This window comes from Anomaloglossus baeobatrachus, chromosome 8 (genome assembly GCF_048569485.1).
Source record: "Anomaloglossus baeobatrachus isolate aAnoBae1 chromosome 8, aAnoBae1.hap1, whole genome shotgun sequence".
NCBI lineage: Eukaryota > Metazoa > Chordata > Amphibia > Anura > Aromobatidae > Anomaloglossus > Anomaloglossus baeobatrachus.
The window spans coordinates 224,712,759-224,726,488 of NC_134360.1; the positions used below are offsets into that span (position 1 = coordinate 224,712,759).

The 13,730-nt window shown below is 55.8% G+C and overlaps 1 protein-coding gene across 3 annotated transcripts in view; it reads left to right on the forward strand.

The window, feature by feature from the left end:
• ZZZ3 (zinc finger ZZ-type containing 3) overlaps positions 1 to 13,730 on the forward strand; it is a 44,431-nt gene that overhangs the window by 11,555 nt on the left and 19,146 nt on the right. Inside the window, exons 1-2 of one of the 3 annotated variants that reach the window (XM_075320279.1) lie at positions 3,526 to 3,612; positions 6,838 to 8,252. In XM_075320279.1, the coding sequence (XP_075176394.1) occupies positions 6,889 to 8,252 (1,364 nt within the window). In that variant the 5' untranslated portion in view covers positions 3,526 to 3,612; positions 6,838 to 6,888. Of the gene's footprint in view, positions 1 to 3,525; positions 3,613 to 3,676; positions 3,712 to 6,837; positions 8,253 to 13,730 lie in introns of those variants that run through there. The other 2 variants (XM_075320280.1, XM_075320278.1) reach the window with 2 other exon arrangements.

A 13,730-nucleotide genomic window follows, 5' to 3' on the forward strand; every position in this document is an offset into this window, starting at 1 on the left:
CCGGAGGTGTGAAAACAGCCTTACAGATTAGTGATGGGGGGTGTCTCATAGACGCCTGCCATCACTAAGCTAGGACTTAGTGGCAGCTATGGGCTGCTAGTAACTCCTTATTACCCCGATTGCCACCGCACCAGGGTAATTGGGAAGAGCCTGATAACGTGCCTGGACTGTCGCATCTAATGGATGCGGCAATTCCGGGCAGCTGCAGGCGGATATTTATAGGCTGGGGGGGCAGCCTAATAACCATAACCATAGGTGTCCCCAGTCTGAGAATACCAGTCCCCAGCTGTGGGGTTTTATCTTGGCTGGCTATCAAAATTGAGGGGAACCGCACGCCGTTTTTTTAAAATTTTATATATTGTACGATATAGACCCGCCCACCGGCATCTGTGATTGGTTGCAGTAAGACAGCTGTCATGCAGCATGGGGGCGCGTCTGACTGCAACCAATTACAGCCACAGGTGAGCGGGGGAAGCAGTGAATATTTATAAGCCTAATGAGTGGCCAGGGAAGAAGAATGAGCGGCCGCAGGAGCAGTGTGATCGGTGGGTATGAAGCGCTTTCTCCTACCACTTTGCTCCGGATTCTGGTCCATATAGACTTTATTTGGAGACAGACATCTGGCCAGATACCAGGGATCAATTCCCCGCCGACCTTGAGTAAGCGGAGGATTGATCTGCCAGTTTGCTGAAATGCAGGGACAAACGTAAAAAAAAAAAGTGACATGCTGCTGCTTTTTTTCTCAAACAAGAACTGCAGGCAAAAAAAAGAAACCGTGTGCACAGCCTTCATGAATTCTCATAGATTTTGCTGGGGAAAGCAATGCATGCAGTTTTGGGCAACAAAGTGTACTCAAAAACGCGGCAAAAACCGCAGTGTGTGCACAGGGCCTTACAAATATTCAGTATTGCTGTTTGTGTGTGGTCTCCATGGTAACAGACTACAAACAAACACTGTGTAGTCTGATCTGCAGCCAGATGTCTTCCAACTGTTCCTAAAATTAATCGTGCAGCTAAAAAGAGGACAGAGGGGAAAACTGATGGCACAGGGTGTGAGGCGCGCGGGCCTGAGACCGAGAGATGCTCCGAGACATTAAAAATTGGTGTGAAAATAACATTGCAGTTTCCAATACTTCAGCCCCTCTTTTTTTTTTCTTCAGGCTTAAAAAAAAAAAAAAAAAAATTAAAAAAAATTGCAATTTGTAAAATTAACTTTGACAAGTTCACACGGTGCAGATTTTTCTGTTGGATTTGTTGAATCTGGGATGAGCTGACGCAGATCCCGTATATTTGTGCACAGGTTTCCCCTCCCTGCACTTCTCATCCCATTCCGCATCAGCCTAAGGATTTTATCCAAGAAAATTAGCGCAGATTTTGCTTGAGCAGATTTTCCAATTACAGTGGAGGTGCTCGATGCTGTAGTACAAATCCGGGCTGCGGCCCTGTCCAGCGGGCACCACTCCCCATCGCGGGCACCACTCCCCATCTTGAGCCTACAGGACATCTCGCCCTGTACAGTGAGGATAGAGATATGGTCTTTGTGAGCGATTCTGCACACGGGAGCGCATCACCGCAAAGTAAAATACACACCGCAGACGCCTCGTATATCACCAGACCGTGGCCACAAAACCCTTCCAGATCAGCCTCGGCCCATGTTCACACCTGCACTCATTCTACGTCTGAAGATTATAGATGTCCCCACAGGTCAGTGCTTTTTTTATAAAGCTTTTTCTGTTCTGTGTTTTTCACACTCACAGGCTTCTTCTATCAAAAATCAGACCGTGCACAAATGACATCAGTGTGAAGTGTTTTATACGGCTACTGCGCTCTGCTCGACCTGTGCTGTATACGGCTGCTGCGCTCTGCTCCACCTGTGCTGTATACGGCTACTGCGCTCTGCTCCACCTGTGCTGTATACGGCTGCTGCGCTCTGCTCCACCTGTGCTGTATACGGCTACTGCGCTCTGCTCCACCTGTGCTGTATACGGCTGCTGCACTCTGCTCCACCTGTGCCGTATACAGCTGCTGCCCCTTGCTCCACCTGTGCCATATACGGCTGCTGCCCCTTGCTCCACCTGTGCCATATACAGCTGCTGCCCCTTGCTCCACCTGTGCCATATACGGCTGCTGCCCCTTGCTCCACCTGTGCCGTATACGGCTGCTGCGCTCTGCTCCACCGTGCCGTATACGGCTGCTGCCCCTTGCTCCACCTGTGCCGTATACGGCTGCTGCGCTCTGCTCCACCTGTGCCGTATACGGCTGCTGCCCCTTGCTCCACCTGTGCAGTATACGGCTGCTGCCCCTTGCTCCACCTGTGCAGTATACGGCTGCTGCCCCTTGCTCCACCTGTGCCGTATACGGCTGCTGCCCCTTGCTCCACCTGTGCCGTATACGGCTGCTGCCCCTTGCTCCACCTGTGCCGTATACGGCTGCTGCCCCTTGCTCCACCTGTGCCGTATACGGCTGCTGCCCCTTGCTCCACCTGTGCCGTATACGGCTGCTGCCCCTTGCTCCACCTGTGCCGTATACGGCTGCTGCCCCTTGCTCCACCTGTGCCGCATACGGCTGCTGCCCCTTGCTCCACCTGTGCCGTATACGGCTGCTGCCCCTTGCTCCACCTGTGCAGTATACGGCTGCTGCCCCTTGCTCCACCTGTGCCGTATACGGCTGCTGCCCCTTGCTCCACCTGTGCCGTATACGGCTGCTGCCCCTTGCTCCACCTGTGCCGTATACGGCTGCTGCCCCTTGCTCCACCTGTGCCGTATACGGCTGCTGCCCCTTGCTCCACCTGTGCCGTATACGGCTGCTGCCCCTTGCTCCACCTGTGCCGTATACGGCTGCTGCCCCTTGCTCCACCTGTGCCGTATACGGCTGCTGCCCCTTGCTCCACCTGTGCCGTATACGGCTGCTGCCCCTTGCTCCACCTGTGCCGTATACGGCTGCTGCCCCTTGCTCCACCTGTGCCGTATACGGCTGCTGCCCCTTGCTCCACCTGTGCCGTATACGGCTGCTGCCCCTTGCTCCACCTGTGCCGTATACGGCTGCTGCCCCTTGCTCCACCTGTGCCGCATACGGCTGCTGCCCCTTGCTCCACCTGTGCCGTATACGGCTGCTGCGCTACTGTCTGCGCCGTATGCAGCTCCTGCGCTACTGTCTGCTCCATCTGTGCTGTATGCAGCTCCTGCGCTGCAGTCTGCTCCACCTGCACAGGCTCCGCCCCTCGGTCACGTGCTCAGGTGCTGTCTGACTCGCGGCTGTCTCTCCCTTCGTGGTTTAGAACTGCAGCTCCGGAAGGGGCGGGGTCTAACGGACACGCCTCTTTCCCTGGATACTGTTGCTATGTGCGTAGTTGGTTCCGCCCACCTGTTGGCGCCTTCTCTGGTGTTTCAGCCGCAGCGGGGGAGGAGTCAGGGTGTCGCTGGGAGAGTTAGTCACGCCTACTCGAATCTTATTGGTCACGCCTACTAGATGGGAGGAGCTTTTTGCCGCCGCCTTCTTGCATCCTTAACCACGTAAGGCGGGGTCAGGACGAGCTCCCTCTGCTGCTCTCGCGAGAATTCTCTTCTCTCGCGGGAATGTGATGGGAAGACATGTCCGGGGAGAGAGGAGGGAGGTGAGGAGCGGGGCCGGTGCTTGGGAGGAGCGTGTGTGTACGGGACCCGCGGGGGCTCCTGAGGCACTGGAGGAGCAGCGGGCGCGGCTGGAGGGAGGAGTGAGTGCAGCTGCCCGGCGGACGGAGGGCGGGCGCGAGGGAGGGGCGGGGTCAGCTGCCTATGGGCGAGGCCTGTGCTAGGGGAGGGGCCGGGAAAGTTGTGATCTCAGTGGTGGATGCAGCTTCCAGCATGGCCGGTCAGGAGGGGGCTGGCTGGGGCTTGTAGTGCAGCATCAGGTACTCTATTGTAAGGAGGTAATACCTGTCATACTAGGCATTGTGGTTCAGTGGCAGCGGTTTGACAGAGCATGCTAGGAGTTGTGGTTCGGTGGCAGTGTCTCAGCGGGGTATGCTGGGAGTTGTGGTTCAGTGGCAGTGTCTCAGCGGGGTATGCTGGGAGTTGTGGTTCAGTGGCAGTGTCTCAGCGGGGTATGCTGGGAGTTGTGGTTCAGTGGCAGTGTCTCAGCGGGGTATTCTGGGAGTTGTGGTTCAGTGGCAGTGTCTCAGCGGGGTATGCTGGGAGTTGTGGTTCAGTGGCAGTGTCTCAGCGGGGTATGCTGGGAGTTGTGGTTCAGTGGCAGTGTCTCAGCGGGGTATGCTGGGAGTTGTGGTTCGGTGGCAGTGTCTCAGCGGGGTATGCTGGGAGTTGTGGTTCGGTGGCAGTGTCTTGGTGCGGCATGCTGAGAGTTGTGGATCGGTGGCAGCGAGTTGGAGCATGCTGGGAGTTGTGGTAGTGGGGCGGCGGGGCATGCTGAGAGTTGTGGTTTGGTAGCAAGTTGTTGGAGCACGCTGCGTGTTGTGGCAGCGTGTAGGCGGAACATGCTGGGAGTTAAAGTTCAGTGTCTTAGCGGAGCATGCTGGGAGTTGTGGTTCGGTGGCAACGGGACATGCTGGGAGTTGTGGTTCGGTGGCAGCGGGACATGCTGGGAGTTGTGGTTTGGTGGCAGCGGGACATGCTGGGAGTTGTGGTTTGGTGGCAGCGGGACATGCTGGGAGTTGTGGTTTGGCAGCGGGACATGCTGGGAGTTGTGGTTCGGTGGCAGCGGGACATGCTGGGAGTTGTGGTTCGGTGGCAGCGGGACATGCTGGGAGTTGTGGTTCGGTGGCAGCGGGACATGCTGGGAGTTGTGGTTCGGTGGCAGCGGGACATGCTGGGAGTTGTGGTTCGGTGGCAGCGGGACATGCTGGGAGTTGTGGTTCGGTGGCAGCGGGACATGCTGGGAGTTGTGGTTCGGTGGCAGCGGGACATGCTGGGAGTTGTGGTTCGGTGGCAGCGGGACATGCTGGGAGTTGTGGTTCGGTGGCAGCGGGACATGCTGGGAGTTGTGGTTCGGTGGCAGCGGGACATGCTGGGAGTTGTGGTTCGGTGGCAGCGGGGCATGCTGGGAGTTGTGGTTTGGTGGCAGCGGGACATGCTGGGAGTTGTGGTTTGGTGGCAGCGGGGCATGCTGGGAGTTGTGGTTTGGTGGCAGCGGGGCATGCTGGGAGTTGTGGTTTGGTGGCAGCGGGACATGCTGGGAGTTGTGGTTCGGTGGCAGCGGGACATGCTGGGAGTTGTGGTTCGGTGGCAGCGGGACATGCTGGGAGTTGTGGTTCGGTGGCAGCGGGACATGCTGGGAGTTGTGGTTCGGTGGCAGCGGGACATGCTGGGAGTTGTGGTTCGGTGTCAGCGGGACATGCTGGGAGTTGTGGTTCGGTGGCAGCGGGACATGCTGGGAGTTGTGGTTCAGACAGTTCAAATATTGCTAAAATCTGCCTCTTGTGTCATTCCTGCTCATGTAGAGACAGTGATGCTTTGCCTACATGTAAGTCTTTGTCTAGTGTGTGAGAATCCTGCAGGGGTCCAGCCAAAAGCAGCAGATGTGGCCGGTGGGGGTCATCACTGATCTATGGGTGCTGCCCCCACTGATCTCACAGCCCCAACCCCTGTCTGTAGGGATAAATTGCAGTCAGATCCTAATATTATACCTGAAGCTGTGAAATCAGCAGCATCAGAAGAATGTGTTATCTGGTCTGTGCTGATATGTATTATAGACTGATCGTGCCAGAGATGAAAAGCTCAAGTATCTGCTGCCCCGTCCATTCTCGACCTCTAAAAGTGACACCAAACATCACAAGGCTCAGCATCCACCATCAGCCAGTTAGTTTTATTCCTGTTGTCCGCAGCCACCACTAGAGGGAGCTCCCTGTATACAGAGATACACAAGATCCTGTCTGCAGCCACCACTAGGGGGAGCTCCCTGTATACAGAGATACATAAGATCCTGTCTGCAGCCACCACTAGGGGGACCTTCCTGTATACAGATACACATAGATTCTGTTTGCAGCCACCACTAGTGGGAGCTCCCTGTATAGAGAGATACATGATAACATCCTGTCTGCAGCCACCACTAAGAGGTGCTCCTTGTATACAGAGATACAGGATAACATCCTGTCTGCAGCCACCACTAGGGGGAGCTCCCTGTATACAGAGATACATAAGATCCTGTCTGCAGCCACCACTAGGGGGAGCTCCATGTATACTGAGATACATAAGATCCTGTTTGCAGCCACCACTAGGGGGAGCTCCCTGTATACAGAGATACATAAGATCCTGTTTGCAGCCACCACTAGGGGGAGCTCCCTGTATACAGAGATACATAAGATCCTGTCTGCAGCCACCACTAGGGGGACCTTCCTGTATACAGAGATACATAAGATCCTGTCTGCAGCCACCACTAGGGGGAGCTCCCTGTATACAGAGATACATAAGATCCTGTCTGCAGCCACCACTAGGGGGAGCTCCCTGTATACAGAGATACATAAGATCCTGTCTGCAGCCACCACTAGAGGGAGCTCCCTGTATACAGAGATACATAAGATCCTGTCTGCAGCCACCACTAGAGGGAGCTCCCTGTATACAGAGATACATAAGATCCTGTCTGCAGCCACCACTAGGGGGAGCTTCCTGTATACAGATACACATAGATCCTGTCTGCAGCCACCACTAGGGGGAGCTCCCTGTATAGAGAGATACATGATAAGATTCTGTCTGCAGCCACCACTAGCGGGAGCTCCCTGTATACAGAGATACATAAGATTCAGTCTGCAGCCACCACTAGGGGGAGCTCCCTGCATACAGATACATTATAAGATTCTGTACTTTTGTCCAGGGTGACCCCCAATCTTTTTGTCTTTGTGTTGCAGGTTTCCCAATGAGAGGATCATGTCGGTCTCACAGTTGGGCTGATCCATAGCATGGCTGCTTCCCGATCGACTCGCGTCACAAGATCTACCGTGGGCTTAAACGGACTGGACGAAAGCTTCTGTGGCCGCACCCTGAGGAACCGCAGCATCGCTCACCCGGACGACATCATTCCCCCGGCACTTCTAAGATCAAAATCTCCCAAAAAAAGGCCCGAACCTGCTCCGCTCCAAAAGGGAATCTTCCTCAAAGGCGGTGACTTGAAGTCGGCGGCTCCTCGGGAATCTTGGGTGAGCCCGAGAAAGCGGGGACTGTCTGTTTCAGAGGACAACAGCGAGCAAGACAGCGTGGAAAAAAAGTCGAGCAGACCGCTGTCGCCCGTGCTCAAAAAAATCAGACGTTACCTGCGATCGGAGGAGCCTGGCAGCGCGGAGGAGGAAGAGGACGAGGAGTTGCCCCCGGAGAGGAGGACCTCTGAGTCTGACCATGAAGCAGAGACTCCCCGAACTAAGCGCGCTAATTGCGGTCTTCTACTGGATGATAGTAACCAAAGGGAAATCAAGAGCGGCGCGGAGCCGGACGTGAGGACTGCGCTGCCTGATGGCGACGCGTTTCACCACCAGGCCGTTAATGGTATTGACAATGAGACTGCTGCTGTAAAGTGTAATAATCGCCCGTCAGGTGGGTGGCAGAATAATGCCAGCGCGTTCCCTCCCCCCAAGGAATTAATTGTATCGGAAAATGGGAGCTCGCTAACCCCCTGCCCTGTGCTCAGCAAAAAGGACGTGCTCTCAGACCACTCCGTGCCTTGCACACACTCCGAGGAGCGGGCCGACAGACTGGACCATGAGACACTTCATAACTGCCTGGCCCAGACCAATGAGGCGGCGGCCGCCCCCTGCCCCGAAGCGCTGGCCTCCGTGCGAGACTCCGAGGAGGAGCTGGACGTGGTCGGGGACAGCGCCGCCAAGGATCACAAATCCCTGAGGCCTGCTCTGGAGCAGCCGGGGGAGTGTGCGCCCGATTCACCGGGGTCGGAGCCGCTCGCCTCCCCGGACATTTGCTTCTCAGACACTCAAGAACATAGATATACTTTACGAACTTCCCCAAGGAAGGTGATGTCTGTGAAAGACAGCCCGCCCCCGTGTGCAGAGAACGGGCAGGCGGAGGAGGGCGAGACCCCCGAACTCGGTGCCATGAACGGCTCCGGGATTGATCCAGAAGAGGTCGGTCGCGGTGACAAAACGCAGAGCTGCTCCGTAAAGTGTTCACAGGACAAACCCCCCTGTCCTGTCGCCAGCGCAGAATGGGTCGCCCCTAAAGAGAGTGGCGGGGTACAGCCCGCGGAGGAGGAGGACGAGGAGCCAGACGTCTATTTCTTCGAGTCCGATCATGTGGCGTTGAAACACAACAAAGAGTACGTGTAACCATGGTAACCTCGTCTGCCGCTTCCCGCTGACCTGTGCAGGGTTTACGGTCCTCGTGCAGCCGATCTGAGGTGCAATGTCTCAATCTTTCCCATAAATGTCTATAGGATCAGATAATGCCGGCTGTGTCCGAAAATATGTATTACAACAGGGGACGTCACCCCTCTAGAAATCACACCGCTAACATTCGGGTCGCTGCCTCCATTCTGTACCAATTAGGCGCTTGGTGCACCGTGCGGGTGTGGACAGAGGGTGACTTGTTGGCCCCTGTGAAGGGTTTTTCTCATCTTCATAGATGGATATTGTGCTGGTAAATACAAGACATTTTGCACCTTTACTGCTTGTTACAATTTTCAGCAGTTCTCGAGATACTGACGCGTTTGTTTAGTTTGTTGCCTAGGAGACCGACCACTGCTGCTAGACGGTAGATCATATGCCACGAGTGCAGAAGATACTCTATTGATGGTGTTACCCCTGATTTAAGCCGCCCGGAGCAATGCCACCTCCTGATCCCGGCCGGCTTCAGCTCAGCGCTTACAAGCTAGACAGCAGCAGTGGTCGGTCTCCAAGGCAATAAGTGTTAATATCTGAAGAATGGCGGGAAATCTTAATAAGCGGCTAATTAGAAGAGGCTCTGTCTGATAATATCCAGCGTGGCCCCATACAGTGACTGGCACGGGTCTGTGCTGCCGCTCCGCCATCTGGGTCAGCGGCACGCAGGCTTCGTCGCCCCGATACTTATCCTCTGCTCTTGATATAGCCCTCCCCTGACAGGCACCATTACAGCTAGATTCTCTGTTATCACGTCCTCTGCCCGTGACAGGGGCAAGATATTAATGAAATGCATGAATTCTGTCTAAAAATGCAATTTTGTATGAGGATTTTATTACAAATTCTGGAGCGTTTGCCTCGTCTGTGTCACTGCACATAGACTGCAGAGTGAGCCACCGGAGATCTATCAGTGAGCGGATCGCCTGCTCTGTAACGCTTCTCCGGATCTAGTCATAAATGGTCTTAGGAGAAGGATTTCAAGAAGAGAGAGGAATATTATAGACCGGAACGAGCTCACTGACCGATCTCCGGAAACTCATTCTGCAGTCTATGCACAGCGACACATGGCGGATGGAGAAAAAAATCCAGGCGTTTAAGTAAAAAATGTGAATGCGTCCTTCAGTGTAAAATATGAGGGAGGAGACGGCAGCGAGGACGTAGACCCCCGAGTCCTCCAGCTCTATAGCCCCGTGTCAGTCGGAGCTGGGAATTCCTACAGGGATGAATATGGCTGACCACTAGAGGGCAGCGCTCCGCTCTCAGGTTTTTCCACCATTGATCATGCAATCGTCACCTAGAAGGGGTCTGAATCTGAGTTGCTCGCAGGTGACCAGTGTGCGTTTAGGACTTATGCGGGAATTGTTAACCGGATATTGGAGGTTCTGGGTTTATTCCTGCAGGATGCAGCTGATCAGTCACCGCGGGGTTACAGGGAATCTGCAGTGTTTTGCATTTTTTTTTTTAGGTAGTAATATGGGCATATAGGTGGCGTAGAGGTGACATTAGCTGTACCTGTATGCCTGCTGGATGAGGGGCCGTTTGGAAAAAATCCTCTTATGTCTTCCAGTCAGTACGCACCCTATAGCCTGGAAGAAAAGTGGCCTCCGGTCTGCATTATACAGGATTCCTCCTCCCCTTCTCTCCATGGTGTCCCTGTGACGTTAGGGGGTCGGCCGGAAATCCTGCGCCTTCTGCCTGCCGTCCCTCCCTGCGCCTTCTGCCTGCCGTCCCTCCCTGCGCCTTCTGCCGGCCGTCCCTCCCTGCGCCTTCTGCCGGCCGTCCCTCCCTGCGCCTTCTGCCGGCCGTCCCTCCCTGCGCCTTCTGCCGGCCGTCCCTCCCTGCGCCTTCTGCCGGCCGTCCCTCCCTGCGCCTTCTGCCGGCCGTCCCTCCCTGCGCCTTCTGCCGGCCGTCCCTCCCTGCGCCTTCTGCCTGCCGTCCCTCCCTGCGCCTTCTGCCTGCCGTCCCTCCCTGCGCCTTCTGCCTGCCGTCCCTCCCTGCGCCTTCTGGCTGCCGTCCCTCCCTGCGCCTTCTGGCTGCCGTCCCTCCCTGCGCCTTCTGGCTGCCGTCCCTCCCTGCGCCTTCTGCCTGCCGTCCCTCCCTGCGCCTTCTGCCTGCCGTCCCTCCCTGCGCCTTCTGCCTGCCGTCCCTCCCTGCGCCTTCTGCCGGCCGTCCCTCCCTGCGCCTTCTGCCGGCCGTCCCTCCCTGCGCCTTCTGCCGGCCGTCCCTCCCTGCGCCTTCTGCCGGCCGTCCCTCCCTGCGCCTTCTGCCGGCCGTCCCTCCCTGCGCCTTCTGCCGGCCGTCCCTCCCTGCGCCTTCTGCCGGCCGTCCCTCCCTGCGCCTTCTGCCGGCCGTCCCTCCCTGCGCCTTCTGCCGGCCGTCCCTCCCTGCGCCTTCTGCCGGCCGTCCCTCCCTGCGCCTTCTGGCTGCCGTCCCTCCCTGCGCCTTCTGGCTGCCGTCCCTCCCTGCGCCTTCTGGCTGCCGTCCCTCCCTGCGCCTTCTGGCTGCCGTCCCTCCCTGCACTGTAAAGCAGCCGTGACTCCCTGGCGCCTGCATACAGCAGATTTGAAGCCTGTGCAGGGACAGACGACAGGTACAATGCACAGGTGCGAGATTTTCGGCTGCGCACCTAACGTCACCGGGACACCAGAGAAGAGGAGGAATCCTCTATAATGAAGACCACTTATCTTCCGGGCAGCGCATGCCCCATAGCCTGGAAGATAAAAAAAAGATATCTCCCAAATGACCCGTCATCCAGGAGGCATACAGGTACAGCTAATGTCACCTCTATGCCCACCTGTATGCCCATATTAATAACTAAAAAGAAAAATGTGAAAAGGGCGACAGTTTCCCTTAAAAGGGAATCTGTCAGCAGGATTTTGCTACCTCATCTGAGAGCAACATAATGTAGGAAGAGATCCTGAATCCAGTGATGTGTCGCTTAGATTACTGGCTGCAGCTGTTCTGACACAATATGAATTTGTAGATATAGTCATGTAGCAGAGCCGAGAGAGCTGCTCACCCTCCACACCAGGCTCTCTATAGAGATTGTACATTGACAAGGAGGTGTCAATAACAGCGGGGGGTTGCTGGACTGTGCTGTGCAGTGATAAGGGTCTGAGCAATGATAAGAGTCCTGCTGCTTAACCAAACGTAGCAAATAACAGATTGGACCTTGACAAGACAGACATGGCTGAATTCTCTGTGTTAACCCTTGCAGCATGCTGGCTTCAGAATACATAATAAAACCCTGCTGACAGATTCTCTAAGTAAATGCTTGTGTTTCGCATGTAATAACTCTGACGCCTCACTTTTTAGAAATCTGCATTGTCGCTCCTGTGTTTTTTCCTCCAGGAAATGTACAAATAAATTGGTATCTGGGTGTCACTTTTCTCTTTATTAGTAGTGGTGGGGAGTATGTGACTGTTAGCAGCATGGAGGGTATATGACTTGTGACTGTTGGTAGTGCCCAGGGTAGGAGTATGTGACAGTTAGCAGCGGTTGGGGTGGAGGGGTATGTGACTTGTGACTGTCGGTAGCAGTCACGGTGGTGGGGTTACATGACTTGTGACTGTTAGCAGCAGTTGGTGTGGAGGAGTATGTGACTCATGACTGTTGGTAGCGGTTAGGATAGGGGGTACATGACTTGAGTGTCAGCAGCGGTCAGGGTGGTGGATAAATGACTGTTGGCAGTGATTGGCATGGAGACTAGGTGACTGTCAGCAGTGGTCAGGTTAGATTGTGTGAAGCTCCCCGGGGTTATCGCACGTGTCAGGAGATGCTATTGCAGGGCGGTTGGCCGGGCCATATCTCTGGCTGACACTAGGTGGCACTGTTATACCATTGCAGTCTGTTGCGGTCTCCGGTGTTCACAGCTCCGCTGCAGTCGGTGGATTATGGGGTCCTGCTGGTCTGTTTCACCTTGTGTGCATGAAGGGGGCCGGCGGCTGACTGTTCCCTTTTTATAACTGAGCCTCTGTCAGGGCCGATGCATAGACTGACGGGGGGCCGGCTTCGCGGCCAGCAGTCGGTCGTCCCCTTCACACAGCGCACTGGTCACATGCCAACACTAGAGATGGGACGGGCTCTCCTGGGGCCCAGGACGGAGGCAGATGGCGCACCGCCCCTTTAAATTTATTATACAAAATGTGAATTGAGGGCCTTGCGTTTGAAAAGAAGACGCAGAGGTGCAAGGTTTGTGCTGCTGGAGCCGTCAGCGGCGATAGGGAGCCGGATACCGCGCTGCCAGATAAGCGGCACCAGACGTGCAGTAGACGCTTCTCCCGCCGCAGCGGCCGACCGCATATAATAAAGGCTGATGTGTAAGGGGGTTAAATGGCTGATTTGATGATTATGGCGCCACCTAGTGGCTGCTTAAGGAAGTCATGTGCCAGAAACTCGCAGTGACGACTCCTTATGGGCTGGAAACGAAAAAATGAAAACTGAAAGTCACATTTAAGAATCTAGATAAGAAGCCTCTGGTGCAGCGGCCGCTCCTCGCCTGCATTGGGCTCATGTGAGCGGATTGTCCCCTTCACTGACGTCTGTCTTATGTGTATTCCCCAAGAACTCTATAACTTTGTACCTTCAGATATTTATATCTCTGCATTAATCATTCCTCCGTCTCTCCTAATGGAAATATGGAAGTTATGACATCTGGGTGTTACCAGTTTAAGGGGGGTGTCCATAAATATTTTCCAGTCAGTGCTGACAGTCCCAGACTGAAGACACGCCCCTTTTTTTTTTTTTTTTTTTAAAAGTCGTGGCAGGGACCACCTAGTTGTCAATTTGCTTTTCTATTTCCAAGAGAAACAGCAGAAGGACGGTAACGTACAGGGTTCTAATGTAAGCTGCCCCAGAGTTGGTAAGAGTTCGGATGGACATGTTGGGGGCTATAGGGGCCACTCTCTGATCCTTCCCCCCCCGGGGTGCTCACGGTTCTCTTTGTGCTCATTCACTTTCCTCATTGCGAACTGTTGTACACAGCCTGCTGATGTTTCCCTCCCCCCGCCCCTGGGCGCTGACGTTTCCCTCCCCCCGCCCCTGGGCGCTGACGTTTCCCTCCCCCCGCCCCTGGGCGCTGACGTTTCCCTCCCCCCGCCCCTGGGCGCTGACGTTTCCCTCCCCCCGCCCCTGGGCGCTGACGTTTCCCTCCCCCCGCCCCTGGGCGCTGACGTTTCCCTCCCCCCGCCCCTGGGCGCTGACGTTTCCCTCCCCCCGCCCCTGGGCGCTGACGTTTCCCTCCCCCCGCCCCTGGGCGCTGACGTTTCCCTCCCCCCGCCCCTGGGCGCTGACGTTTCCCTCCCCCCGCCCCTGGGCGCTGACGTTTCCCTCCCCCCGCCCCTGGGCGCTGACGTTTCCCTCCCCCCGCCCCTGGGCGCTGACGTTTCCCTCCCCCCGCCCCTGGGCGCTGACGTTTC